Source organism: Entelurus aequoreus, linkage group LG18 (genome assembly GCF_033978785.1).
Source record: "Entelurus aequoreus isolate RoL-2023_Sb linkage group LG18, RoL_Eaeq_v1.1, whole genome shotgun sequence".
NCBI classification, from domain to species: domain Eukaryota; kingdom Metazoa; phylum Chordata; class Actinopteri; order Syngnathiformes; family Syngnathidae; genus Entelurus; species Entelurus aequoreus.
Window position 1 is genome coordinate 48058017 of NC_084748.1, and position 27500 is coordinate 48085516.

General features: G+C 30.5%; 2 protein-coding genes across 9 annotated transcripts in view; both read left to right on the forward strand.

Annotated features, from left to right (window-relative positions):
• The window catches only part of LOC133634211 (activating transcription factor 7-interacting protein 1-like), an 88656-nt gene extending 84110 nt beyond the window's left edge, over positions 1-4546 (forward strand). For all 3 annotated transcript variants that reach the window (XM_062027299.1, XM_062027300.1, XM_062027301.1), the window contains exons 12-13: positions 1175-1254; positions 3762-4546. In XM_062027299.1, the coding sequence (XP_061883283.1) occupies positions 1175-1254; positions 3762-4220 (539 nt within the window). In that variant the 3' untranslated portion in view covers positions 4221-4546. The remainder of the gene's footprint in view (positions 1-1174; positions 1255-3761) is intronic.
• Positions 4547-6889: 2343 nt separating this feature from the next.
• grin2bb (glutamate receptor, ionotropic, N-methyl D-aspartate 2B, genome duplicate b) overlaps positions 6890-27500 on the forward strand; it is a 267893-nt gene continuing 247282 nt past the window's right edge. For 3 of the 6 annotated variants that reach the window (XM_062027310.1, XM_062027306.1, XM_062027314.1), the window contains exon 1: positions 6890-7235. The gene's annotated coding sequence lies outside the window, so the exon portion shown is untranslated. Of the gene's footprint in view, positions 7236-9451; positions 10450-12716; positions 13159-23979; positions 24331-27500 lie in introns of those variants that run through there. The other 3 variants (XM_062027308.1, XM_062027309.1, XM_062027307.1) reach the window with 3 other exon arrangements.

Sequence of the window (27500 nt, forward strand, 5' to 3'; positions counted from 1 at the left end):
TCCCAACTGTTTATAAAATACAAAAGAAAATACTGCTTTAGTCATAATTTTTGCGCTGAAGAAATTTCTCTGTGATTTTAGCTGTAGACCTTTTCTGTTTGATATTGTCATTACTGCCACAAGTGGTGGAAAAGTGTATTACAACTGAGAAGCACGTTTTTTGTTCTGTTCTAGAGTGTTTATTAGTAGTTATGTGCAAGCATGTGCAATCACAAATATGATTATTTAATTAACATGCAGACCTTAGACTTAGGTCAGGCTGATTAGACAAATAAGTACTAACCAAATAAACTACACAAGAAGAGACTCATAAGTAACTGATTCAATTAATTATTAATAAACAATAATAATGTTTCTTATCTCCGCTGTTTATAAAATACAAAAGAAAATACTGCTTTAGTCATAATTTTTGCGCTGAAGAAATTTCTCTGATTTTAGCTGTAGACCTTTTCTGTTTGATATCGTCATTACTGCCACAAGTGGTGGAAAAGTGTACTACAACTGAGAAGCACATTTTTTGTTCTGTTCTAGAGTGTTTATTAGTAGTTATGTGCAAGCATGTGCAATCACAAATATGATTATTTAATTAACATGCAGACCTTAGGCTTAGGTCAGGCTGATTAGACAAATAAGTACTAACCAAATAAACTGCACAAGAAGAGACTCATAAGTAACTGATTCAATTAATTATTAATAAACAATAATAATGTTTCGTATCTCCAAAATACAAAAGAAAATACTGCATAGGTCATAATTTTTGCGCTGAAGAAATTTCTCTATGATTTTAGCTGTAGACCTTTTCTGTTTGATATTGTCATTACTGCCCCAAGTGGTGGAAAAGTGTATTACAACTGAGAAGGAAGGTTATTTATAAATTAAATATTTGGTTTTGCCATAAAAAACAGGTGTTTATTTGGGGAAAAATGGCATTATTAAAAGTAACATTTAACGGCAACAGATACATTGAACGTTTACCTATAGCTATTTACGTGTTGAAATTAAAAATAAACAACTTATTTTTAACACTTTATTGACTGAGACCCTTTTGGGTCCCCAGGGCCTTTTAACGTGGACCACAATTGTTGAAGGTTTTAACCCAGCATGTCTGAAGAGGTTCTGGACATGAGAGATGCACGGCGTCTCACGGAGGACCATGTGTGCTCTCTCTCTGCAGGTTCCGGTGCCAGGTCTTCCCCGCAGAGCAGCCAGAACACCTCCAGCAGCAACCCGTCAGGGAACACCCGCCCCCAGCTGGTGAGGATTGGCAACTGCATGCTGTCGCCTATTTTTATCGGAATTATTTTTTTAAACCTCGTTTTGAGCATCGAACCCAGAACTTCTAACAGGTTCTTCTGAAAATCATTTAACTAGTTTGCGCTCTTCAAAATGACATTCTTTCTCCAACAGGTTTTTTTTTTTAAGTTAAAGAATTTCAAAACAAAGTAACGATAATACCTCAACTAGTGGGTACCGAATATGGTACTTTTTTGGCACCGACCAAATCCCGCTGGTCCAAAGTCCATGGTTCAATGTACCTGGTTTGCGCTTCACATCACGTCCGGTTGCAGACTACTTGCGCTTTGGCACTCCAGCAGCACTGAGAGCGGGCTCAGCCAAACTACCTCTTAAGTAATGTTGACATTTTACATGCCAACAAAGTAATTAGCTCAACAAAACGCTCCAACGTAAGTAAAGTAAGGCTCCACTTTTCCACAAAAGCGCTAGCTCGATGCTAACATACATTCACTTTGCTATTAACATGCTACTGATTAGCATTAGCGATTTCAACCGTTAATTTCAACACCTTCAAATTTGTCAATGAAAACTACAACTAAGACACGTTACAATCAAACAAGTGCGTATTAAGTACAATACTTTGAGTATTAACACTTTTTAGGGCGCAACAGACCATGCTATCTCGATGCTAACATTCATTGGCTTTGCTATTAACGTGCTACTGATTAGCTTTAGCGATTTCAACCATTAATTTCAACACCTTCAAATTTTTCAATAATAACTACAACTAAGTAAGGCTCCACTTTTCCACAAAAGCGCTAGCTCGATGCTAACATACATTCACTCTGCTATTAACATGCTACTGATTAGCATTAGCGATTTCAACCATTGATTTCAACACCTTCAAATTTGTCAATGAAAACTACAACTAAGACACGTTACAATCAAACAAGTGCGTATTAAGTACAATACTTGGAGTATTAACACTTTTTAGGGCGCAACAGACAGCAAGGACTGAAATGACCAGCCATAAATTACACACTACTGCCATCTAATGTCTTGGACTTACGACTGCGGTTGTAAGTTAGCGTCATACTCGCAAATGAGACTTACAAATGTGATCATAAAACTGGACAAAATTTCATTTTTTTAATGTTGCAACCAAAAATAAGATTTTATTATCAAAGCAATTCATATTTATGAACAATGTGTGTTTATAACGATATGGTACCGAATCCTGGGAATTGGTACCGTATCGCTTCCAATGTGAACGGTAGCCATCCCTAACCTCACTTTACAAGCTTAATTGGTTCTGTAATGGAGCTCTTAACTCAAGACACTTGTATCTCAAATCAACGTGGCCCTTCTAACTGAATTGAATGTATTAGTGTATTAATTGGTGCTTGCCTGACAAAAGAACACCATTTTACCATGGAACATTCCTTTTATAAAAAAAATCTAACTTCTATATAATAAATATTGTATAAAAACAATAAAATAGTACGAAGTAATGGATTTAAATGCTGAATTAATGCTGATTGGACGTTTTTTTTTATAATATCACCAAAGTTCAGTGAGCAGGTTGTTATGGGTGACCATGTTTGTTGATTTGAATATATTTCCTGCACCATGACTAGGGAAGGTTGTTTGGATTGTGTCATACAAGATGTAATTAGTGTAATTTAGATTTTTTTCTAACGCTGATTAGAAAATGTTTTATACTATTCACAAAGTTCAGTGAGCAAATTGTGTTTTGTGAGACCATGTTTGTTGATTTTAATATATTTCCTGCACCATGACTAGGGAAGGTTGTTTGGATTGTGTCATACAAGATGTAATTAGTGTAATTTAGATTTTTTTCTAACGCTGATTATAAAATGTTTTATACTATCCACAAAGTTCAGTGAGCAGGTTGTGTTATATGAGACCATGTTTGTTGATTTTAATATATTTCCTGCACCATGACTAGGGAAGGTTGTTTGGATTGTGTCATACAAGATATAATTAGTGTAATTTAGATTTTTTTCTCACGCTGATTAGAAAATCTTTTATACTATCCACAAAGTTCAGTGAGCAGGTTGTGTTATGTGAGACCATGTTTGTTGATTTTAATATATTTCCTACACCATGACTAGGGAAGGTTGTTTGGACTGGGTCACACAAGTAAACGCTGTGGGTGATATATAATCAATAGTCACTGACTTGAGTTACTTTCGTAGGCCACCAGATGGCGACAAATTGGCAGCCGTTGCTTATTGGACTTATGCCGTCTCGCGTGGCCCCTCTGATGTAGCGGTCTGTATCGCTTATGATACGTTTGGTGTTACAGGGTTCAAAGGCTTTTCAAATTTACGGCATGTTTTTTTTTTTTTGATAAAAACTTATCGAATCGTTTTAAATTAAGGAACATCTTGGCGACCTCAACTCCCGACTGGAATGGAATCGTCGTTAAAACCAATCGTCTTTTTTTTTTGATGCCGTTGTCCGACTTTGGGAGAGGACCTGACAGATTGTCTCTCTTGTAGGATTCCTCAACAAAAGCGCGTACGTCGACGACCACCGCCTCCATCCGCGGCACCGGCACCACCCTGCCGCCCCTGCCGGCGGCGCCGGTGCCCATGGCGCTGCCGGCGGAGGCCCAGCGGACCTCGCCCCCCCAGCAGCCGCAGCTCAAACTGGTGCCGAGTCAGACGGGCATCGTGCTGTCCTGGTGCGTGTCGGAGACCGACCTGACGTGCGCGGCGGTGGAGAGCTACCACCTGTACGCCTACCACCAGGACAACTCCAGCGGCGGCGCGGCGCAGCAGCACTGGAAGAAGATCGGCGAGGTGAAGGCCTTGCCGCTGCCCATGGCCTGCACCCTGACTCAGTTCCAGTCGGGCTCCACCTACCATTTTGCGGTCCGGGCCAAGGACATCTACGGCCGCTTCGGCTCCTTCTGCGAACCCCAGTGCACAAACGTCATCAATTCCAGCTCCAACTGATAAGTATTGGCCTTTGACTCTTCTTCTTTTAGTCCACCTCGGTCTTAGACCCAGTCTGTAAATACTTCTCTGCGGGGGAAACTGCAAGTTTGTGTCTTTTCCACGGTGGATAGGGTTTGTATATACGACTATTCCTCCTCGCTGTCCATACGGAATAATTTATGTTATCGGCTCATGTTAGTCTCACCCATTTGCTCTCCTGGAGACATGATGTCACCAGGGTCGTCATGGAAACAGAATTGCACAAACGTGTACGTGTGGTAGGCAGTGAATGACAACTTTTGTAAGTTTTGTCTGGTAACCAGACTTGTGACAAACACAATAAAAGGTTTTATTAAAGCCCCGCCTTGACTTCTTTACCCTCGCTTTTCCACCACCTTTTTCTTGTAGTATGCAAGGGTATTTTGATCATTTTTATTTGGGGGGAAAATGCTACAAACACATATTTAAATACAAAACATTGTCAGCTTTGTATTACAGGTGACTAAGTATTTTATTAATTATTAGAAAAATGTTTTACCTTTTTTTTTGTTTTCTTCTTACATTTAATCTATAAGAATATAATAATAATAACAGTATTAATAATAAAATAATAATAATGCAATTGTGTAACTGCTTAAGAGTGTCAAAAATTCGGCCTGTATGAAAATATTGATGTTCAATTACACATTTAAGTGTTTATAAATACATTTTTTCAAATTAATAATTTTATATTAATTAAACAACATTTTTATTTTGAAAGCTTCTAATTTAGTTCAGGAGTATCCAAAGTATGCAAGGTTATTTTGATCATTTTTATTTGGGTTAAAAATTGCTAAAAACACATTTAAATACAAAACATTGGCAGCTTTGTATTACAGGTGACTAAGTATTTTATTATTTATTAGTAAAAAAAGTCAAATTTTTTGTTTTTTTCTTACATTTCATCTGTCAGAATATAATAATGATACTATTAATAATAAAAAATAATAATACAAATGTGTAACTGCTTAAGAGTGTCAGAAATTCTGCCTGTATGAAAATATTGATGTTCAATGACACATTTAAGTGTTTATCAATACATTTTTCTAATTAATCAATTAATACTTTTTAAAAAATATTTATTAATTAAACAAAAAATTTATTTTGAAAGCTTCTAATAATTTAGCTCAGGTGTGTCCAAAAATCCAAAGTATGCAAGGGTATTTTGATCATTTTTATTTGGGGAAAAAAATGCTAAAAACACATATTTAAAGAGAAAACATTGACAGCTTTGTATTACAGGTGACTAAGTATTTTATTATTTATTAGTTAAATTTTATTTTTCTTACATTTAGTCTGTGAGAATATAATAATATTAATAATAAAAAGGAATAATACAATTGTGTAACTGCATAACCGAGTGTCAAAAATTCTGCCTGGATGAAAATATTGATGTTTAATTACACATTTGTGTTTATAAATTATTTCTAATTAATCAATTTATAATTTTTTATTTGTATTTATTAATTAAGTAAACTTTTATTTTATCTAACTAAACTTTTATTTTATCAAATTTTTATTTTGAAACCTTCTAATAATTTATTTCAGGGGTGCCCAAATACTGAAAAGTCAAAGTATGCAAGAGTCATTTTCATATTCTTTTATTTATTTATTTATTTTTTGCTAAACATATTGTGTCATTTTTGTATTATAGATGACAGTATATTAATATTAATTATAAGTTAAAAATTCTGCTTTTTCTCATTATATTGCAATTTGCTTGCTCTTTTCTACTTGTATTTCCCCTGTAAGAATAATAATAATATGAATATGAATAACAATACGATTGTGTAACTGCAAAACCAAGTGTCAGAAATTATGCCTCTAAGAAAATAATATTCAGTTTCATATTTAACAGTAATTTACAGCAGGGGTGTCTAAACGTTTTCCACCAAGGGCCGCATACTGAAAAGTCAAAGTATGTGGGGCCCATTTTAATATTTTTTTATTTAGCAGAAAAACAGACATTATATATATTCAAATACAACACTTTGTTTCAGCTTTGCATTATAAGTGGCTTAATTATATTATTATTAATTGTTTTGATATTTGTTTATTATATTTCCTCTGTAAGAATACAATAATAAGAATGATAAAAACAAGAATATGATTGCATAACCTAGTGTGTCAACAATTCCGCCTGTATAAAAATATTAATGCTACATTTCACATTTAACTGTGTTAATTATTGTTGTAATTTTTCCAAATCATTTAATTCATAAGTTAGTTGTATTTGTTTTTTTATTAACTAAACTTCTATTTTATCTTATTTTTATTTTCAAAGTTCGAATATTGTCTAAACATTTCCCACTAGGGGCCACATCCTGACAAGACTTGCGAGCTAAGGTAGCGGATATGTCCATATATGGTCAAGTCTTACCCAAAGTGCTTTGCGCTAGTCAGCAAAGAGACTGTCATAAAGTGGCTTGAAGATGGTCTGTAAAACATCATCTATGCAACATTTTGAGCAAAGAACCACCACTACATGTTATGTAGACCACAAGGAAGTCTTTCACATGTAGAAAATCATAATATGACCATTTAAGGACAGTCAATCACTAATTTTCGATAGTCTGGGGTCCAAAGACTGTGCAAATTAACACGATAAGCATGAATTTTATTTTATGACAGACAATAAAACAATAAAACGTAAAGGTGCTCCATGTAGTTGTTGCTACAGACACCTTTATTGTGGTAAATGATGGTTTCGTGTTGGTTTATAAGGCAAGAACAAATAGTTGACGTGCATTAATTGTAGCTGAAGTAAACAAAAATGAACCACAGACAGCTTGGAGGTCTGCCAGAAGCTGATTGGCTGCTGACCCGGAAAAGGCGGAGCCATAAATTCTGGCGGGAGGCGAAACAAAATGGAGGCAGTAGCCTAGCAAACCTTTCGATAATATTCACAAAAAAAATAACTTTATTTTTAGGAAATGAGAGGTTTGGGGACGAGGACGACAAGCCGTGGCAGGAAAAGGAGAGTGTCGCAAAGTGGTGAGAATGTTAATATTTACAACCAAATGTCTCGGAATGCTTTAGTGGGCTGTAGAAATGTATTTACTGGTATTTATACAACCCCCCTAAACTTTATTTTAACAACAGTTCACCCTAATACGGTCTTTTTTAAAATTGTATTCTTTATTTTTATTAAACAACAAACATACATTTATAATTCACTCAACAGTCAAGGCACTTTCAACAACAAGGAAAGAAAACAAAATCAAATACAGATAGAGTATTAAATATTAACAAATAATAAAAGAATGCCTTAAAAAAAGACAAATATTTATACAACTATTGAAGTTAGAAAGGTTTACTTATTTTCTGTTCCCTAAGCCAGTGTTTTTCAACCACTGTGCCGCGATACAGTCTGGTGTGCCGTGGGAGATGATCTAATTTCACTTATTTGGGTTAAAAATATTTTTTGCAAAGCAGTAATTATAGTCTGCAAATGATGTGTAGTTGTTGAGTGTCGGTGCTGTCTAGAGCTCGGCAGAGTAACCGTGTAATATATTACAGAGTATACTCTTCCATATCAGTAGGTGGCAGCCGGTAGCTAATTGCTTTATAGATGTGGGAAACAGCGGGAGGTAGTGTGCAGGTAAAAAGGTATCTAATGCTTAAACCAAAAATAAGCAAAAGGTGAGTGCCCCTAAGAAAAGGCATTGAAGCTTAGGGAAAGCTATGCAGAAAACTGATGGCTACAAAGTAAACAAAAACAGAATGCTGGACGACAGCAAAGACTTACTGTGGAGCAAAGACGGCGTCCACAATGTACATCCGAACATGACATTACAATCAACAATGTCCCCACAAAGAAGGATAAAAACAACTGAAATATTCTTGATTGCTAAAACAAAGTAGATGCGGGAAAAATCGCTCAAAGGAAGACATGAAACTGCTACAGGAAAATACCAAAAAAAGAGAAAAAGCCACCAAAATAGGAGCACAGGACAAGAAGTAAAACACTACACACAGGAAAACAGCAAAAAAGTCCAAATAAGTCAGGGTGTGATGTGACAGGTGGTGACAGTACACCTACTTTGAGACAAGAGCTATAGTGATGCATGCTTGGTGATGCTTTAAAGTCATATCCAACAATTGCGACAACGACTTTTTACTGTCAACCGAGTTTCGTTTTTTAATGATTTCTGCTGGTGGTGTGCCTCCGCATTTTTTCAACGCAAAAAATGTGCCTTGGCTCAAAAAAGGTTGAAAAACACTGGTCTAAACAAAATCAGATTTTGGCACCCTCTATTTCTGCCAACAATATCCATTGTTGAACGGTCGGTGTACCTTCTGTTCATTCTATTTCCAATTCTTAAACGCAAATCAAGAAAACAAAATTAGGACCGTTTTTTGATTTTTATGATCTATGGCAGATTTTAAAACAAACAAAAATAGGGTTGATTTGCATTAAAATATTGCCATAAAATTGGATTTTGTGCTGTTTTCCTTTTATGGATTTTTATTTTTCCCAGATAAAAACAAAAGTCGTGTATATGTTCATCCAAAGTGCAAACATTTGTGGTGATCTTTGTGATGACAAATTGAACCGGAAGCAGTATTTTAGCTTTTCCTTTGCCTTTTCCATGTGTATAAACACACGCTGGCGGCCCAGTAAAGAACATCAATAATAACACAAATAATAGCGATGAATGAATGAATGAATGACGTCCAGGGTGCGAGTTTAGAAACCCGAGCACAGAGCAGGGATGACACATTTGTGCTTTGTTTTAAAAACTTGCTATTTGGATTTACACTGTATGAAAAAACATTTGAAAAGGAATTTTACCTTTGCAACCTCATTATACTATTGGCTAAGTTTTATATTCATAAATGTAAGTTCCTCAATACCCGACCTGTTTTTTGTGCCTTTAAAAAAGAATTAGAAGCCTACGTTAAAACACTCTCTACCTCTAACAACCAAAAAGCTGTGAAAACGATGATGCTGTGCTCCAAATTTAAGTTATTTACTGAAATTGAGTGAGCCTATGGCTTTGTACTTTGTTTGTTTATATATATATATATATATATATATATATATATATATATATATATATATATATATATATATATATATATATATATATATATATACTGCATTCTATTTTAGTTACTTTGAATTTACAACCCCCTGGCGTTGTTTTGTACTGTTTTATGTACTTACTTTGATTATTATTTCTCAACTGTTTGTAAATGTTGAAATTTATAAATAAAGGTTTATAAAAAATAAATAAAAAAGTTAATATAACAAAAAAATCACCAGTCAGTCGAAACAATAAAACAGATGAACCGGAAGTTCAAAAAAAAAGAAGAAGAAATTAAAAAAAAGTTAATACAACAAAAAAAATCACCAGTCAGCAGAAACAATAAAACAGATGAACCGGAAGTACTAAAAAAATAAAACATTTAATACAACAAAAAAATCACCAGTCAGCAGAAACAATAAAACAGACAATCCTGAAGTTAAAAAAAATAAATTAAAAAAAATAAAAAGTTAATACAACAAAAAAGTCACCAGTCAGCAGAAACAATAAAACAGATGAACCGGAAGTAAAAAAATAAATAAAGTTAATATAACAAAAAAATCACCAGTCAGTAGGAGCAATAAAACAGACAAACCTGAAGTTAAAAAAAAAAAAAAAAAAAGTTAATACAACAAAAAAATCACCAGTCAGCAGAAACAATAAAACAGACTAACCTGAAGTTAAAAAAAAAAAAATTTAATAAAAAAAAGTTAATACAACAAAAAAATCACCAGTCAGCAGAAACAATAAAACAGACAAACTTGAAGTTAAAAAAAAAAAATGAACAGAGCAGGGATGACCACGCCCCCCGCCTCCTGGAGCTCATTTGATTGGTCGCTGCAAAATCCTTTCTTCTTCTTCTGCTGCCTTCTCTGATTTCTCACGCAGTGTTAGTGCGCCACTTTTGCCCCCATCGGTCGCTGAGGGAATATGAACGTCTGTCTTGTTCATGATGACACCTGCTGAATGTTATGTTATGTTATGTTATTTGCATTTATTATGAAGGAAGCTTCTTGAAGGTAAAGAATGTGATGAAAAGTTGACATTCGGCAGTCGTCATCATGACAAATGTACACTCTGACAGTCGTCATCATGACAAATGTACAATCTGACAGTCGTCATCATGACAAATGTACACTCTGCCAGCAGCCAGGAAGCAGGAACATCCACTTTTAGGGGTAAGTTAGACTTGTTTTCCATGATATTAATACTGCTAAATACCATTACATTGTGATTGCCAACATGATGTAGTCCAGGGGTGTCAAAGTCCTTTTCATTGAGGGCCACATCGCAGTTATGGTTGCCCTCAGAGGGCCACTTTTAACAATGACTAATATATGAATATACACTATATTGACAAAAGTATTTGGCCACATGATGAGAATCAGGTGTCCTAATTACTTGGCCCGGCCACAGGTGTATACAATCAAGCACTTAGGCATGGAGACAAACATTCCTCTTAATCGGGACAAAAAAAAACAAGTGTTTTTTTTTAACTGGGGAAAAAAATCCTGGTTTTCTAGAAATTCCTGGAATTCCTTATTACCCTTTGTCAGTTAAAAATGTTACTACTTCAACATTTGTCCACCGATTTGAAAAATTCCAACACCAACCATTTTAACTCATTCAGAACATTTAAGTCTTTCAAGATTTTCCAAAAAATTGTTGTTTAAAATGCAGAAAAAACAGGCACTCTCCAAAAAACGTAATAGAGCAAAAAATAAAAAGGTGCAGGGCAAAAAGTGTATTTAAAGAAAAAGCAAGGCCAGCAACACTCGTGTCCTTCTAATCATTTGAATACAAACTGTGCAGGCGCTAACTAAAACACAGCGCTTTCCAAAATGTCTTCTTCAATGTGCAGTTTTCAACAGGAAGTGATGCCCTTAAATAGTCACAGCTGTGCTCAATCAATTGACATAATAAATCAAGAACAACTTCAAAAACAAAAGTGCGCAATAATAGACAAAAGGGAAAATTGTACGAAATAAATCAAAGACTAATAAGTACAGTATCATAGGAAAATAAATAAAGCAATAAAACATTTTTTTTAAATGTGTGCTCAACCATTATAATAAATGTCCACACATTTTTTTTATTTTTATTTTTAGGTCAGTATCACAGGAAAATAAATAAAGCAATAAAAAAAATGTGTGGACAACCAATATAATAAATGTCCACACATTTAAAACCTTTTTTTTTTTAGGTCAGTATCATAGGAAAATAAATAAAGCCATAAAAAAAAAAAATGTGTGGACAACCATTCTAATTAATGTCCACACATTTTTTGTATTTTTTTTTAGGTCAGTATCATAGGAAAATAAATAAAGCAATAACAAAAATGTGTGGACAACCATTTTAATAAATGTCCACTAATTTAAAAAAAAAATGTTTTAGGTCAGTATCTTAGGAAAATAAATAAAGCAATAAACAAATAAAAAAATGTGTAGACAACCATTATAATAAATGTCCACACATTAAAAACATTTTTTTTTTAGGTCAGTATCATAGGAAAATAAATGAAGCAATACAAAGAATAAAAATGTGTGGACAACCATTCTATTTAATGTCCACACATTTTTTGTATTTTTTTTTTAGGTCAGTATCATAGGAAAATAAATAAAGCAATAAACAAATACAAAAATGTGTGGACAACCATTATAATTAATGTCCACACATTTAAAACAATTTTTTTAGGTCAGTATCATAGGAAAATAAATAAAGCAATAACAAAAATGTGTGGACAACCATTTTAATAAATGTCCACACATTTAAAAAAACATTTTTTTAGGTCAATATCATAGGAAAATAAATAAAGTAATAAAAAAAATAAAAATGTGTGGACAACCATTATAATAAATGTCCACACATTGTTTAAGGTCAGTATCATAGGAAAATAAATAAAGCAATTAAAAAAAAAAAAGTGTGGACAACCATTCTAATTAATGCTCACACATTTTATTTTATTTCTTTTAGGTCAGTATCATAGGAAAATAGATAAAGCAATAAAAAAAAATGTGTGGAGATTTATTATAATGGTTGTCCACACATTAACATTTTTATTTTTATATTTTTAATTGTTTTTATTTTTTTTATTGTAATTGTATTAAAATGATTAGAAGGACACGAGTGTTGCTGGCCTTGCGTTTTCTTGAAATATTTGGTGTTCGCCAGCAGAGGGAGCCATTGCTCTCACTATTAACTAACTATCTCCTTGACAATTGTTGCAACATCACTTCTGCATCTCATTCAGCATCTTATGGAAGGACCCCACCTCTCTCTCTCTCTCTCTCTCTCTCTCTCTCTCTCTCTATATATATATATATATATATCTCACTCTCTATCCCTCACTCTCTCTCTCTCACTCTCTCTCTCTCTCTCTCTCTCTCTCTCTCTGAGAGTAGAGCAAGCCGGCCTCCACACTTTGCAGCCAGTCTGTGCAAGCGAAGGAACGAAGAGAGAGAGAGAGAGAGAGAGAGAGGGGGAGTTAAAACCGAAAGCCCCTCACTAAACACAGCAAAAACGGAAGGCTTTGGAGTATTCCATTTTTTCTTTCGCTTTATATTTTTCCTCTTCCTCATCGCGGCGCTGGGAGGTGCTTCCTCTTTCCACACCGTCTCTCTGTCCCTCATTTGCCTCCTCATCTACTTCTCCATCTACCTGCTCTACAATTGTCTCTCTTCATGACGAGGGGAGCCCACTTTCCTCTCCTCCTCCTCTCACGCCATTCCGCCATTTCCACAACTCTCACCTCTTACCAACTCGGATCCAATTTCTTGCTTTAAAACTCCTTGAATGACTTTTTCCCCCTTTTTTTCTTCTCTTTTGGCCCCGCCCACACCTGTTTACTTTGCACCACACTCTTGCAGGACTCTTAAATGTTCCTCTAGGTAGGTTCAGTATCGTTTAGTGTCTGTCTATCTGTCTGTGTGTGTGTGCTTCACGTCCAACACACCTCAGTATCACATGCACCACGTCAGGGTTTCTCAAATCTCCCTTTGATGAACAATTCTTTCATCGTCATCATCAGACAGTAACACATGGCACATTTTCTTCCTTCAGCTCCAAGTTTGGGAAACCCTGAGCAGATGATCAAATGTTCTCACGTGACCTTTCCCATCTGTTCGTCTTTTCTTAATCAGCGCACGTGTCACGTAAAACACTGTTTGGTCGCCATTGTCGGGCCGCGAGCGCCCCCTTAAAAAACATGTGCTTCTCAGCTGTATTTCACTCTCCCACCACTTGTGGCAGTAATGACAATCTCAAACCAACAGAAGTCTGCAGCTAAAGTCAGAGAGAAGCTTCGCAAGCGCAAAAAATATGACTAAAGTGGTGAAGCTGTATTTGTACTTTAATTATATTGACAGTTTATTTAGCAATATATTATTTTTTATTTTTCGTCAGTTATTTATGAGTCCCTTCTTAAGCACTATGTCGGATTCGTATTTATTTTTCTAATCAGCCCGATCCAAGTTTGTGTTAAATGATAACCTTTTTGATTAATACATGGTTTAGATGTTTTTAGATAACTAATTCAGTGTTAATATTTGAGTGGGCCCCGGGCTCCTCTGTTATGGAACATTTGGGGCCCGAGGTCAAAATGGTTAAGAACGCCTGACATAAACTATAATCTTAAAATATTTTTTGTAAAAAAAAAAAATATATATATATATTTTAATTATTTATTGATAGTTTTCCCTATATTTTTATCTGAATATTATGCTTTATTTTATATTTATTAAACATTTTACATTCATTCTTAAATATATTTATTACTTTTAATGCACGCTCTAGAAGATTTCATCGAAAATAACCAACTTATTAGACATATTAAAACATGTCAAGTTCATTTTACATGTGCAAGCTCTTCTGTATTTGATGCTTTATTTTATATTTTTAAAATATTTTACATGAATTCTTAAATATATTTAATTTTAATGCATCCTCTCCAGAAGATTCCATCAAAAATAACCAATTTATTGGACATTTAAAAAAATAAAATGCCCATTTTAAATGTGCAATCCCTTCTGTATTTTATGCTTTGTTTTATATTTATTAAATATTGTACATTAATTCTTAAATATATTTATTATTTATAATGCACCTTCTCTAGAAGATTCCATCAAAGTAACCGATTTATTAGACATATTTAAACGTTCATTTTAAATGTGCAAACTCTTCTGTAGTTTATGCTTTGTTTTATATTTATTAAATATTTTGCATTAATTCTTAAATATGTTTATTTTTAATGCACCCTCTCTAGAAGATTCCATCGAAAATAAGTGATTTATTAGACATATTAAAAAATAAAATGTTAATTTGAAATTTGAAATCTCTTCTGTATTTTATGCTTTATTTTATATTCATCAAATATTTTACATTAATTCTTCCCACCCATCCATTTTCTACCGCTTGTCCCTTTTGGGGTCGCAGGGGTGCTGGAGCCTATCTCAGCTGCATTCGGGCGGAAGGCGGGGTACGCCCTGGACAAGTCGCCACCTCCTCACAGTACATTCATTCTTAAATATATTTATTTTTAATGCACCTTCTCTTGAAGATTCCATCAAAAATGAGCAATTTATCAGACATATTTAAACGTTCATTTTAAATGTGCAATCTCTTCTGTATTTCATGCTTTATTTTATATTTATTAAATATTTAACATTAATTCTTTAATATATTTATTATTTTTGATGCACCCTCTCCAGAAGATTCCATCAAAAATAACCGATTTATTAAACCTATTAAAAAATAAAATGTTCGTTTAAAATTTTAAATCTCTTCTGTATTTTATGCCTTATTTGATATTTATTAAATATTTAACATTAATTTTTAAATATATTTGTTACTTTTAATGCACCCTTTCTAGAATATTTCATCGAAAATAACCGATTTATTAGACATAATAAAAAATAACATGTGCAATCTCTTCTGTATTTTATGCTTTATTTTATATTTATTAAACATTTGACATTCATTCCTAAATATGTTATTTTTAATGCACCCTCTCTAGAAGATTCCATCAAAAATAACCGCTTTATTAGACATATTAAAAAATAAAACATTCATTTTAAATGTGCAATCTCTTTTGTATTTTATGATTTATTTGATATTTATCAAATATTTTACATTCATTCTTAAAAATATTTATTATTTTTAATGCACCCTCTCCAGAAGGTTCCATCGAAAATAACCGATTTATAAGACATATTAAAAAAACAAAAACGTTCATTTAAAATGGGAAATCTCTTCTGTATTTTATGCTCTATTTTATATTTATCAAATATTTTACTTTCTTTCTTAAATATATTTATTATTTTTAATGCACCTTCTCTAGAAGAGTCCATCGTAAATAACCGAATTATTAGACATATTCAAAAATAAAACTTTCATTTTAAATGTGCAATCTCTTCTGTATTTGATGCTTTATTTGATATTTATTAAATCTTTTTTCATTATTCTTAAATATATTTATTATTTTTAATGCACCATCTTTATTATATTCCATCAAAAATAAGCAATTTATTAGACATATTAAAAAATAAAACTTTCATTTTAAATGTGCAATCTCTTGTGTATTTGATGCTTTATTTTATATTCATCAAATATTTTACATTAATTCTTAAATATATTTATTATTTTTAATGCACTCTGTCCAGAAGATCCATCAAACATAAGCGATTTATTAGACATATTTAAACTTTCATTTTAAATGTGCAATCTCTTCTGTATTTTATGCCTTATTTGATATTTATTAAATATTTAACATTAATTTTTAAATATTTGTTACTTTTAATGCACCCTTTCTAGAAGATTTCATCGAAAATAACCAATTTATTAGACATAATAAAAAATAACATGTGCAATCTCTTCTGTATTTTATGCTTTATTTTATATCTATTAATTATTTAACATTCATTCCTAAATATGTTATTTTTAATGCACCCTCTCTAGAAGATTCCATCAAAAATAACTGCTTTATTAGACATATTAAAAAATGAAACATTCATTTTAAATGTGTAATCTCTTCTGTATTTTATGCTTTATTTGATATTTATCAAATATTTTACATTAATTCTTAAAAATATGTATTATTTTTAATGCACCCTCTCCAGAAGGTTCCATTGAAAATAACCGATTTATAAGACATATTCAAAAAAAAAAAAAAGTTCATTTAAAATGGGAAATCTCTTCTGTATTTGATGCTTTATTTTATATTTGTCAAATATTTTACATTAATTCTTAAATATATTTATTATTTTTAATGCACTCTGTCCAGAAGATCCATCAAACATAAGCGATTTATTAGACATATTTGAACTTTCATTTTAAATGTGCTATCTCTTCTGTATTTTATGCTTTATTTTATATTTATCAAATTTTGACATTTTTAAATATATTTTTTATTTTTAATGCACCCTCTATAGAAGATTCCATCAAAAATAACCGCTTTATTAAAGATATTAAAAAATGAAAGATTCATTTTAAATGTGCAATCTCTTTTGTATTTTATGCTTTATTTGATATTCATCAAATATTTTACATTAATTCTTAAAAATATGTATTATTTTTAATGCACCCTCTCCAGAAGGTTCCATTGAAAATAACAGATTTATAAGACATATTAAAAAAAAAAAAAAAAGTTCATTTAAAATGGGAAATCTCTTCTGTATTTGATGCTTTATTTTATATTCATCAAATATTTTACATTAATTCTTAAATATATTTATTATTTTTAATGCACTCTGTCCAGAAGATCCATCAAACATACGCAATTTATTAGACATATTTAAACTTTCATTTGAAATGTGCAATCTCTTCTGTATTTTATGCCTTATTTGATATTTATTAAATATTTAACATTAATTTTTAAATATTTGTTACTTTTAATGCACCCTTTCTAGAAGATTTCATCGAAAATAACCAATTTATTAGACATAATAAAAAATAACATGTGCAATTTCTTCTGTATTTTATGCTTTATTTTATATTTATTAATTATTTGACATTCACTCCTAAATATGTTATTTTTAATGCACCCTCTCTAGAAGATTCCATCAAAAATAACTGCTTTATTAGACATATTAAAAAATTAAACATTCATTTTAAATGTGCAATCTCTTTTGTATTTTATGCTTTATTTTAAATTTATCAAATATTTTACATTAATTCTTAAAAATATGTATTATTTTTAATGCACCCTCTCCAGAAGGTTCCATTGAAAATAACCGATTTATTAGACATATTAAAAAACAACAACAACGTTTATTTAAAATGGGAAATCTCTTCTGTATTTGATGCTTTATTTTATATTCATCAAATATTTTATATTAATTCTTATATATATTTATTATTTTTAATGCACTCTGTCCAGAAGATCCATCAAACATAAGCGATTTATTAGACATATTTAAACTTTCATTTTAAATGTGCAATCTCTTCTGTATTTTATGCTTTATTTTATATTTATCAACTATTTTACATTAATTCTTAAAAATATGTATTATTTTTAATGCACCCTCTCCAGAAGGTTCCATTGAAAATAACCGATTTATTAGACATATAAAAAAAACAAAACTTTTATTTAAAATGGGAAATCTCTTCTGTATTTGATGCTTTATTTTATATTCATCAAATATTTTACATGAATTCTTAAATATATTTATTATTTTTAATGCACTCTGTCCAGAAGATCCATCAAACATAAGCGATTTATTAGACATATTTGAACTTTCATTTTAAATGTGCAATCTCTTCTGTATTTTATGCCTTATTTGATATTTATTAAATATTTAACATTAATTTTTAAATATTTGTTACTTTTAATGCACCCTTTCTAGAAGATTTCATCGAAAATAACCAATTTATTAGACATAATAAAAAATAACATGTGCAATCTCTTCTGTATTTTATGCTTTATTTTATATCTATTAATTATTTAACATTCATTCCTAAATATGTTATTTTTAATGCACCCTCTCTAGAAGATTCCATCAAAAATAACTGCTTTATTAGACATATTAAAAAATGAAACATTCATTTTAAATGTGTAATCTCTTCTGTATTTTATGCTTTATTTGATATTTATCAAATATTTTACATTAATTCTTAAAAATATGTATTATTTTTAATGCACCCTCTCCAGAAGGTTCCATTGAAAATAACCGATTTATAAGACATATTCAAAAAAAAAAAAAAGTTCATTTAAAATGGGAAATCTCTTCTGTATTTGATGCTTTATTTTATATTTGTCAAATATTTTACATTAATTCTTAAATATATTTATTATTTTTAATGCACTCTGTCCAGAAGATCCATCAAACATAAGCGATTTATTAGAAATATTTGAACTTTCATTTTAAATGTGCTATCTCTTCTGTATTTTATGCTTTATTTTATATTTATCAAATTTTGACATTTTTAAATATATTTTTTATTTTTAATGCACCCTCTATAGAAGATTCCATCAAAAATAACCGCTTTATTAAAGATATTAAAAAATGAAAGATTCATTTTAAATGTGCAATCTCTTTTGTATTTTATGCTTTATTTGATATTCATCAAATATTTTACATTAATTCTTAAAAATATGTATTATTTTTAATGCACCCTCTCCAGAAGGTTCCATTGAAAATAACAGATTTATAAGACATATTAAAAAAAAAAAAAAAAGTTCATTTAAAATGGGAAATCTCTTCTGTATTTGATGCTTTATTTTATATTCATCAAATATTTTACATTAATTCTTAAATATATTTATTATTTTTAATGCACTCTGTCCAGAAGATCCATCAAACATACGCAATTTATTAGACATATTTAAACTTTCATTTGAAATGTGCAATCTCTTCTGTATTTTATGCCTTATTTGATATTTATTAAATATTTAACATTAATTTTTAAATATTTGTTACTTTTAATGCACCCTTTCTAGAAGATTTCATCGAAAATAACCAATTTATTAGACATAATAAAAAATAACATGTGCAATTTCTTCTGTATTTTATGCTTTATTTTATATTTATTAATTATTTGACATTCACTCCTAAATATGTTATTTTTAATGCACCCTCTCTAGAAGATTCCATCAAAAATAACTGCTTTATTAGACATATTAAAAAATTAAACATTCATTTTAAATGTGCAATCTCTTTTGTATTTTATGCTTTATTTTAAATTTATCAAATATTTTACATTAATTCTTAAAAATATGTATTATTTTTAATGCACCCTCTCCAGAAGGTTCCATTGAAAATAACCGATTTATTAGACATATTAAAAAACAACAACAACGTTTATTTAAAATGGGAAATCTCTTCTGTATTTGATGCTTTATTTTATATTCATCAAATATTTAATATTAATTCTTATATATATTTATTATTTTTAATGCACTCTGTCCAGAAGATCCATCAAACATAAGCGATTTATTAGACATATTTAAACTTTCATTTTAAATGTGCAATCTCTTCTGTATTTTATGCTTTATTTTATATTTATCAACTATTTTACATTAATTCTTAAAAATATGTATTATTTTTAATGCACCCTCTCCAGAAGGTTCCATTGAAAATAACCGATTTATTAGACATATAAAAAAAACAAAACTTTTATTTAAAATGGGAAATCTCTTCTGTATTTGATGCTTTATTTTATATTCATCAAATATTTTACATGAATTCTTAAATATATTTATTATTTTTAATGCACTCTGTCCAGAAGATCCATCAAACATAAGCGATTTATTAGACATATTTGAACTTTCATTTTAAATGTGCAATCTCTTCTGTATTTTATGCCTTATTTGATATTTATTAAATATTTAACATTAATTTTTAAATATTTGTTACTTTTAATGCACCCTTTCTAGAAGATTTCATCGAAAATAACCAATTTATTAGACATAATAAAAAATAACATGTGCAATCTCTTCTGTATTTTATGCTTTATTTTATATTTATTAATTATTTGACATTCATTCCTAAATATGTTATTTTTAATGCACCCTCTCTAGAAGATTCCATCAAAAATAACCGCTTTATTAGACATATTAAAAAATGAAACATTCATTTTAAATGTGTAATCTCTTCTGTATTTTATGCTTTATTTGATATTTATCAAATATTTTACATTAATTCTTAAAAATATGTATTATTTTTAATGCACCCTCTCCAGAAGGTTCCATTGAAAATAACCGATTTATAAGACATATTAAAAAAAAAAAAAAAAGGTTCATTTACAATGGGAAATCTCTTCTGTATTTGATGCTTTATTTTATATTCGTCAAATATTTTACATTAATTCTTAAATATATTTATTATTTTTAATGCACTCTGTCCAGAAGATCCATCAAACATAAGCGATTTATTAGACATATTTGAACTTTCATTTTAAATGTGCAATCTCTTCTGTATTTTATGCTTTATTTTATATTTATCAAATTTTGACATTCTTAAATATATTTATTATTTTTAATGCACCCTCTATAGAAGATTCCATCAAAAATAACCGCTTTATTAGACATATTAAAAAATTAAAGATTCAATTTAAATGTGCAATCTCTTTTGTATTGTATGCTTTATTTGATATTTATCAAATATTTTACATTAATTCTTAAAAATATGTATTATTTTTAATGCACCCTCTCCAGAAGGTTCCATTGAAAATAACAGATTTATAAGACATATTAAAAAAAAAAAAAAATTCATTTAAAATGGGAAATCTCTTCTGTATTTGATGCTTTATTTTATATTCATCAAATATTTTACATTAATTCTTAAATATATTTATTATTTTTAATGCACTCTGTCCAGAAGATCCATCAAACATAAGCGATTTATTAGACATATTTGAACTTTCATTTTAAATGTGCAATCTCTTCTGTATTTTATGCCTTATTTGATATTTATTAAATATTTAACATTAATTTTTAAATATTTTTTACTTTTAATGCACCCTTTCTGGAAGATTTCATCGAAAATAACCAATTTATTAGACATAATAAAAAATAACATGTGCAATCTCTTCTGTATTTTATGCTTTATTTTATATCTATTAATTATTTAACATTCATTCCTAAATATGTTAATTTTAATGCACCCTCTCTAGAAGATTCCATCAAAAATAACCGCTTTATTAGACATATTAAAAAATAAAACATTCATTTTAAATGTGCAATCTCTTTTGTATTTTATGATTTTTTTGATATTTATCAAATATTTTACATTCATTCTTAAAAATATTTATTATTTTTAATGCACCCTCTCCAGAAGATTCCATCGAAAATAACCGATTTATAAGACATATTAGAAAAAAATAAAACGTTCATTTAAAATGGGAAATCTCTTCTGTATTTTATGCTTTATTTTATATTTATTAATTATTTGACATTCATTCCTAAATATGTTATTTTTAATGCACCCTCTCTAGAAGATTCCATCAAAAATAACCGCTTTATTAGACATATTAAAAAATTAAACATTCATTTTAAATGTGCAATCTCTTCTGTATTTTATGCTTTATTTGATATTTATCAACTATTTTACATTAATTCTTAAAAATATGTATTATTTTTAATGCACCCTCTCCAGAAGGTTCCATTGAAAATAACCGATTTATTAGACATATTAAAAAAAACAAAAAAACTTTTATTTAAAATGGGAAATCTCTTCTGTATTTGATGCTTTATTTTATATTCGTCAAATATTTTACATTAATTCTTAAATATATTTATTATTTTTAATGCACCCTCTATAGAAGATTCCATCAAAAATAACCGCTTTATTAGACATATTAAAAAATGAAAGATTCATTTTAAATGTGCAATCTCTTTTGTATTTTATGCTTTATTTGATATTTATCAAATATTTTACATTAATTCTTAAAAATATATATTATTTTTAATGCACCCTCTCCAGAAGGTTCCATTGAAAATAACAGATTTATAAGACATATTAAAAAAAAAAAAAAGTTCATTTAAAATGGGAAATCTCTTCTGTATTTGATGCTTTATTTTATATTCGTCAAATATTTTACATTAATTCTTAAATATATTTATTATTTTTAATGCACTCTGTCCAGAAGATCCATCAAACATAAGCGATTTATTAGACATATTTGAACTTTCATTTTAAATGTGCAATCTCTTCTGTATTTTATGCTTTATTTTATATTTATCAAATTTTGACATTCTTAAATATATTTATTATTTTTAATGCACCCTCTATAGAAGATTCCATCAAAAATAACCGCTTTATTAGACATATTAAAAAATGAAAGATTCATTTTAAATGTGCAATCTCTTTTGTATTTTATGCTTTATTTGATATTCATCAAATATTTTACATTAATTCTTAAAAATATGTATTATTTTTAATGCACCCTCTCCAGAAGGTTCCATTGAAAATAACAGATTTATAAGACATATTAAAAAAAAAAATGTTCATTTAAAATGGGAAATCTCTTCTGTATTTGATGCTTTATTTTATATTCATCAAATATTTTACATTAATTCTTAAATATATTTATTATTTTTAATGCACTCTGTCCAGAAGATCCATCAAACATAAGCGATTTATTAGACATATTTGAACTTTCATTTTAAATGTGCAATCTCTTCTGTATTTTATGCTTTATTTTATATTTATCAAATTTTGACATTCTTAAATATATTTATTATTTTTAATGCACCCTCTATAGAAGATTCCATCAAAAATAACCGCTTTATTAGACATATTAAAAAATTAAACATTCATTTTAAATGTGGAATCTCTTCTGTATTTTATGCTTTATTTGATATTTATCAACTATTTTACATTAATTCTTAAAAATATGTATTATTTTTAATGCACCCTCTCCAGAAGGTTCCATTGAAAATAACCGATTTATAAGACATATTAAAAAAAAAAAAAAAGTTAATTTACAATGGGAAATCTCTTCTGTATTTGATGCTTTATTTTATATTCATCCAATATTTTACATTAATTCTTAAATATATTTATTATTTTTAATGCACTCTGTCCAGAAGATCCATCAAACATAAGCGATTTATTAGACATATTTGAACTTTCATTTTAAATGTGCAATCTCTTCTGTATTTTATGCCTTATTTGATATTTATTAAATATTTAACATTAATTTTTAAATATTTGTTACTTTTAATGCACCCTTTCTAGAAGATTTCATCGAAAATAACCAATTTGTTAGACATAATAAAAAATAACGTGCAATCTCTTCTGTATTTTATGCTTTATTTTATATCTATTAATTATTTAACATTCATTCCTAAATATGTTAATTTTAATGCACCCTCTCTAGAAGATTCCATCAAAAATAACCGCTTTATTAGACATATTCAAAAATGAAACATTCATTTTAAATCTGCAATCTCTTCTGTATTTTATGCTTTATTTGATATTTATCAAATATTTTACATTAATTCTTAAAAATATGTATTATTTTTAATACACCCTCTCCAGAAGGTTCCATTGAAAATAACCGATTTATTAGACATATTAAAAAAAAAAAAAACGTTTATTTAAAATGTGCAATCTCTTCTGTATTTTATGCTTTATTTTATATTTATCAAATTTTGACATTCTTAAATATATTTATTATTTTTAATGCACCCTCTCTAGAAGATTCCATCGAAAATAACCAAATTGTTAGACATATCAAAAAAAGAATGCTCATTTTAACCGTGCAATCTCTAACATTTGACATGAATTCCTAAATATATTTCTTAGTTTGAATGCACCCTCTCCAGAAGATTCCATGATAAATAAGCGACTTATATATATATATAAAAAAAGAGATAAATGTGCCAAGGCGATTGAGACAGACTGATAGACAGATGACACACCAGACACGACTAAACCATTCCATCCCTCTGTCACATTTCCCTCATTCTGCTTTTGCTTGTGCTCTGCCGCCACTTCCCTTTTCAACCCCGCTGACATCTTTCTTATGAAAGGGGAAAAAAAATGGACCGCTCCTTTTTTGCTCTTGTCTCTGTGTCTTGGCTCCCCTAAAAGGTGTGGGGCGTGCTGTGTAAATGTTGTGGGGTGAGTAGTGTCCGGGTGTGGGTGTGGCCTGCATGACGGTATTGTGCATCAACTTCCTGTTTAAACCTTCTCTCACCCTGCCGGGACTAATTGCTCCTTTTGATCTTTATCATCTCCTTTTATACGTGTTCTACTTTGATCAACTTCACCTGGCGGCGCATCGCTGGATGGACTTTTTTTATCTGGAAGTCAACTTGGCTTTAAACGCTTCATAAGTTGTCATCCTTGGTGCACGTCACCACCAGAACTCCATTATGTACGCTCCTTACTCAGTGGCCTAGTGGTTAGAGTGTCCGCCCTGAGATCGTGAGTTCAACCCCCCCCGGCTGAGTCATACCAAAAACTATAAAAATGGGAGCCATTACCTCCCTGCTTGGCACTCAGCATCAAGGGATGGAATTGGGGGTTAAATCACCAAAAAATGATTCCCGGGCACAGCCAGCGCTGCTGCTCACTGCTCCCCTCACCTCACAGGGGGTGATCAAGGGTGATGGGTCAAATGGAGAGGATCATTTTGCCACACCGAGTGTGTGTGTGACAATCATTGGTACTTCAAGTTTAACTTTATGGGACCTTTTACTGGCAAATGTGGCTATGTTTACACTGATATGTTTACACTGATATGTTTACACGGATACGTTTACACGGATACGTTTACACTGATATGTTTACCCTGTTACGTTTACCCTGTTACGTTTACACTGATACGTTTACACTGATACGTTTACACTATGTTTACACTATGTTCACACTGATACATTCACACTGATACGTTTACACTATGTTTACACTAATATGTTTACCCTGATACGTTTACACTGATATGTTTACATGGATACGTTTACACGGATATATTTACACTATGTTTACACTGATACGTTTACACTATGTTTACACTGATACGTTTACACGGATATATTTACACTATGTTTACACTGATACGTTTACACGGATACATTTACACGGATATATTTACACTATGTTTACACGGATACGTTTACACGGATATATTTACACTATGTTTACACTGATATGTTTACACTATGTTTACACTGATACGTTTACACGGATACGTTTACACGGATATATTTACACTATGTTTACACTGATACGTTTACACGGATATGTTTACACGGATATATTTACACTATGTTTACACTGATACGTTTACACTATGTTTACACTGATACGTTTACACTATGTTTACACTGTTACGTTTACACTGATATGTTTACACTATGTTCACACTGATACGTTTACACTGATATGTTTACACTATGTTTACACTGATACGTTTACACTATGTTTACACTGTTACGTTTACACTGATATGTTTACACTATGTTTACACTGATATGTTTACACTATGTTTACACTGATACGTTTACACTGATATGTTTACACTATGTTTACACTGATATGTTTACACTATGTTCACACTGATACGTTTCCACTGATATGTTTACACTATTTTTACACTGATACGTTTACACTGATACGTTTACACTGATACGTTTACACTGATATGTTTACACTGATACGTTTACACTGATACGAGATTTTTTTTCCTAGCTGACTGTTTGGATTACAAGTAGAATGAGATCTTTATCAGACTCCAGTGTACATTTTGATCCAGTCTTCATTGGCTTCCAGTCAAATTCCACATTGAGTTTAAGATTTTAGTCTTGACTTTGCACGGCCTGAAGACATGGCCCTCAGTACATCACTGACTTGTTAGGCCCCTACTGTACAGGGTCGAGCCTCCGGTCTTCAGGCTGGGGTCTTCTAAAGATCCCAAAAACTCATTTTAAAACCTGGCATTCCAGGCTATAGCTCCTAGACTCTGGAACAATTAACACCAGTGTTGACACTTTTAAGAAATATTTGAAAACTTCTCTTTTTAGTAAAACTTTTAGTTAATGCACCTTTTAACTATCATTTTTAATCCACTTTTTTGTCATTTTCATGATGTTGCCCATGTTTTAAATTGCATTGTTGTTTTTCTTCACCTATGTTTTGTACAGCGCTTTGTGATTTTATCTGTAAAAAGTGCTTTATAAATAATATTTACTTACTTAACTTACTTAAATGCACACAGGCCCCAATATGGCCTCAATGTGGACCAATAGGGCCTCAATTGGATAAAGTGAAATCAAAGGAAGTTGACCGGATTCCGTAATTGAACAAGGAAGTCGCTACTATTACTACAAAATAAAAATAAAAGCCGCCACACCTTTAAAAATGAGTGTTTTTACATGAAAATAATTGAAAGTAATGTAATGTAATGTATGCATGGATGTATATAGTGTAAGTCAGGCGTGGCCGCACTTTTTCTACTTTTCAGTTTTCAAGTGGAGGGGATCATTCATATATATCATTTATATTGATTCATTTATGAAAGAGGGGTTAACAAGTTAAGTGTGTTTAATGATAATACAAGCATGTTTAACATCAGATCTACATTAGCTTTATTTTTCAACTCGCGTAAACAACTTGCACAACGTACGTTACATGTAAAGAAATATGCTACAGGGTCAATTCCGGTCCTTCAACAATCGCTATTTCTTCGGAATCAAAATATATATTCACGTATTTCATATAGACTTATTATTAGTGCACTATCGACGAGTGATACACCGAAAATTTGGCCGTCCTAAATAGACTTTGTTCAGTGAAACCGGATGTTGTGATGACTGGCGGGCTGCGTCTTTCATATGTGAACAATAAATGAGCAATGGTAGCATGAGTAGTTGTGTAGCTAGCTTAGCCTTCTACTGTAAGACAACAGTGTCACCGTGAATTGATTAACGTGGACCCCGACTTAAACAAGTTGGAAAAACTTATTCGGGGTGTTACCATGTAGTGGTCAATTGTACGGAAAATGTACTGTACTGTGCAATCTACTAATACAAGTTTCAATCAATAAAAAAAAACGTCCTCCAGCAAAGTAATGATTTTCCTAAAAACTACTTTTAATGGCGGGCTCAGTGCCTATTATTTATGGCAATGGAGGAGGCAATGTAACGGTAAGTAATAACAGTAGGTTAAACATATGTGAACGATAAGTTAGCAATTGTAGCATGAGTAGTTGTGTAGCTAGCTTAGCCTTCTACTGTAAGACAACAGTGTCACCGTGAATTGATTAACGTGGACCCCGACTTAAACAAGTT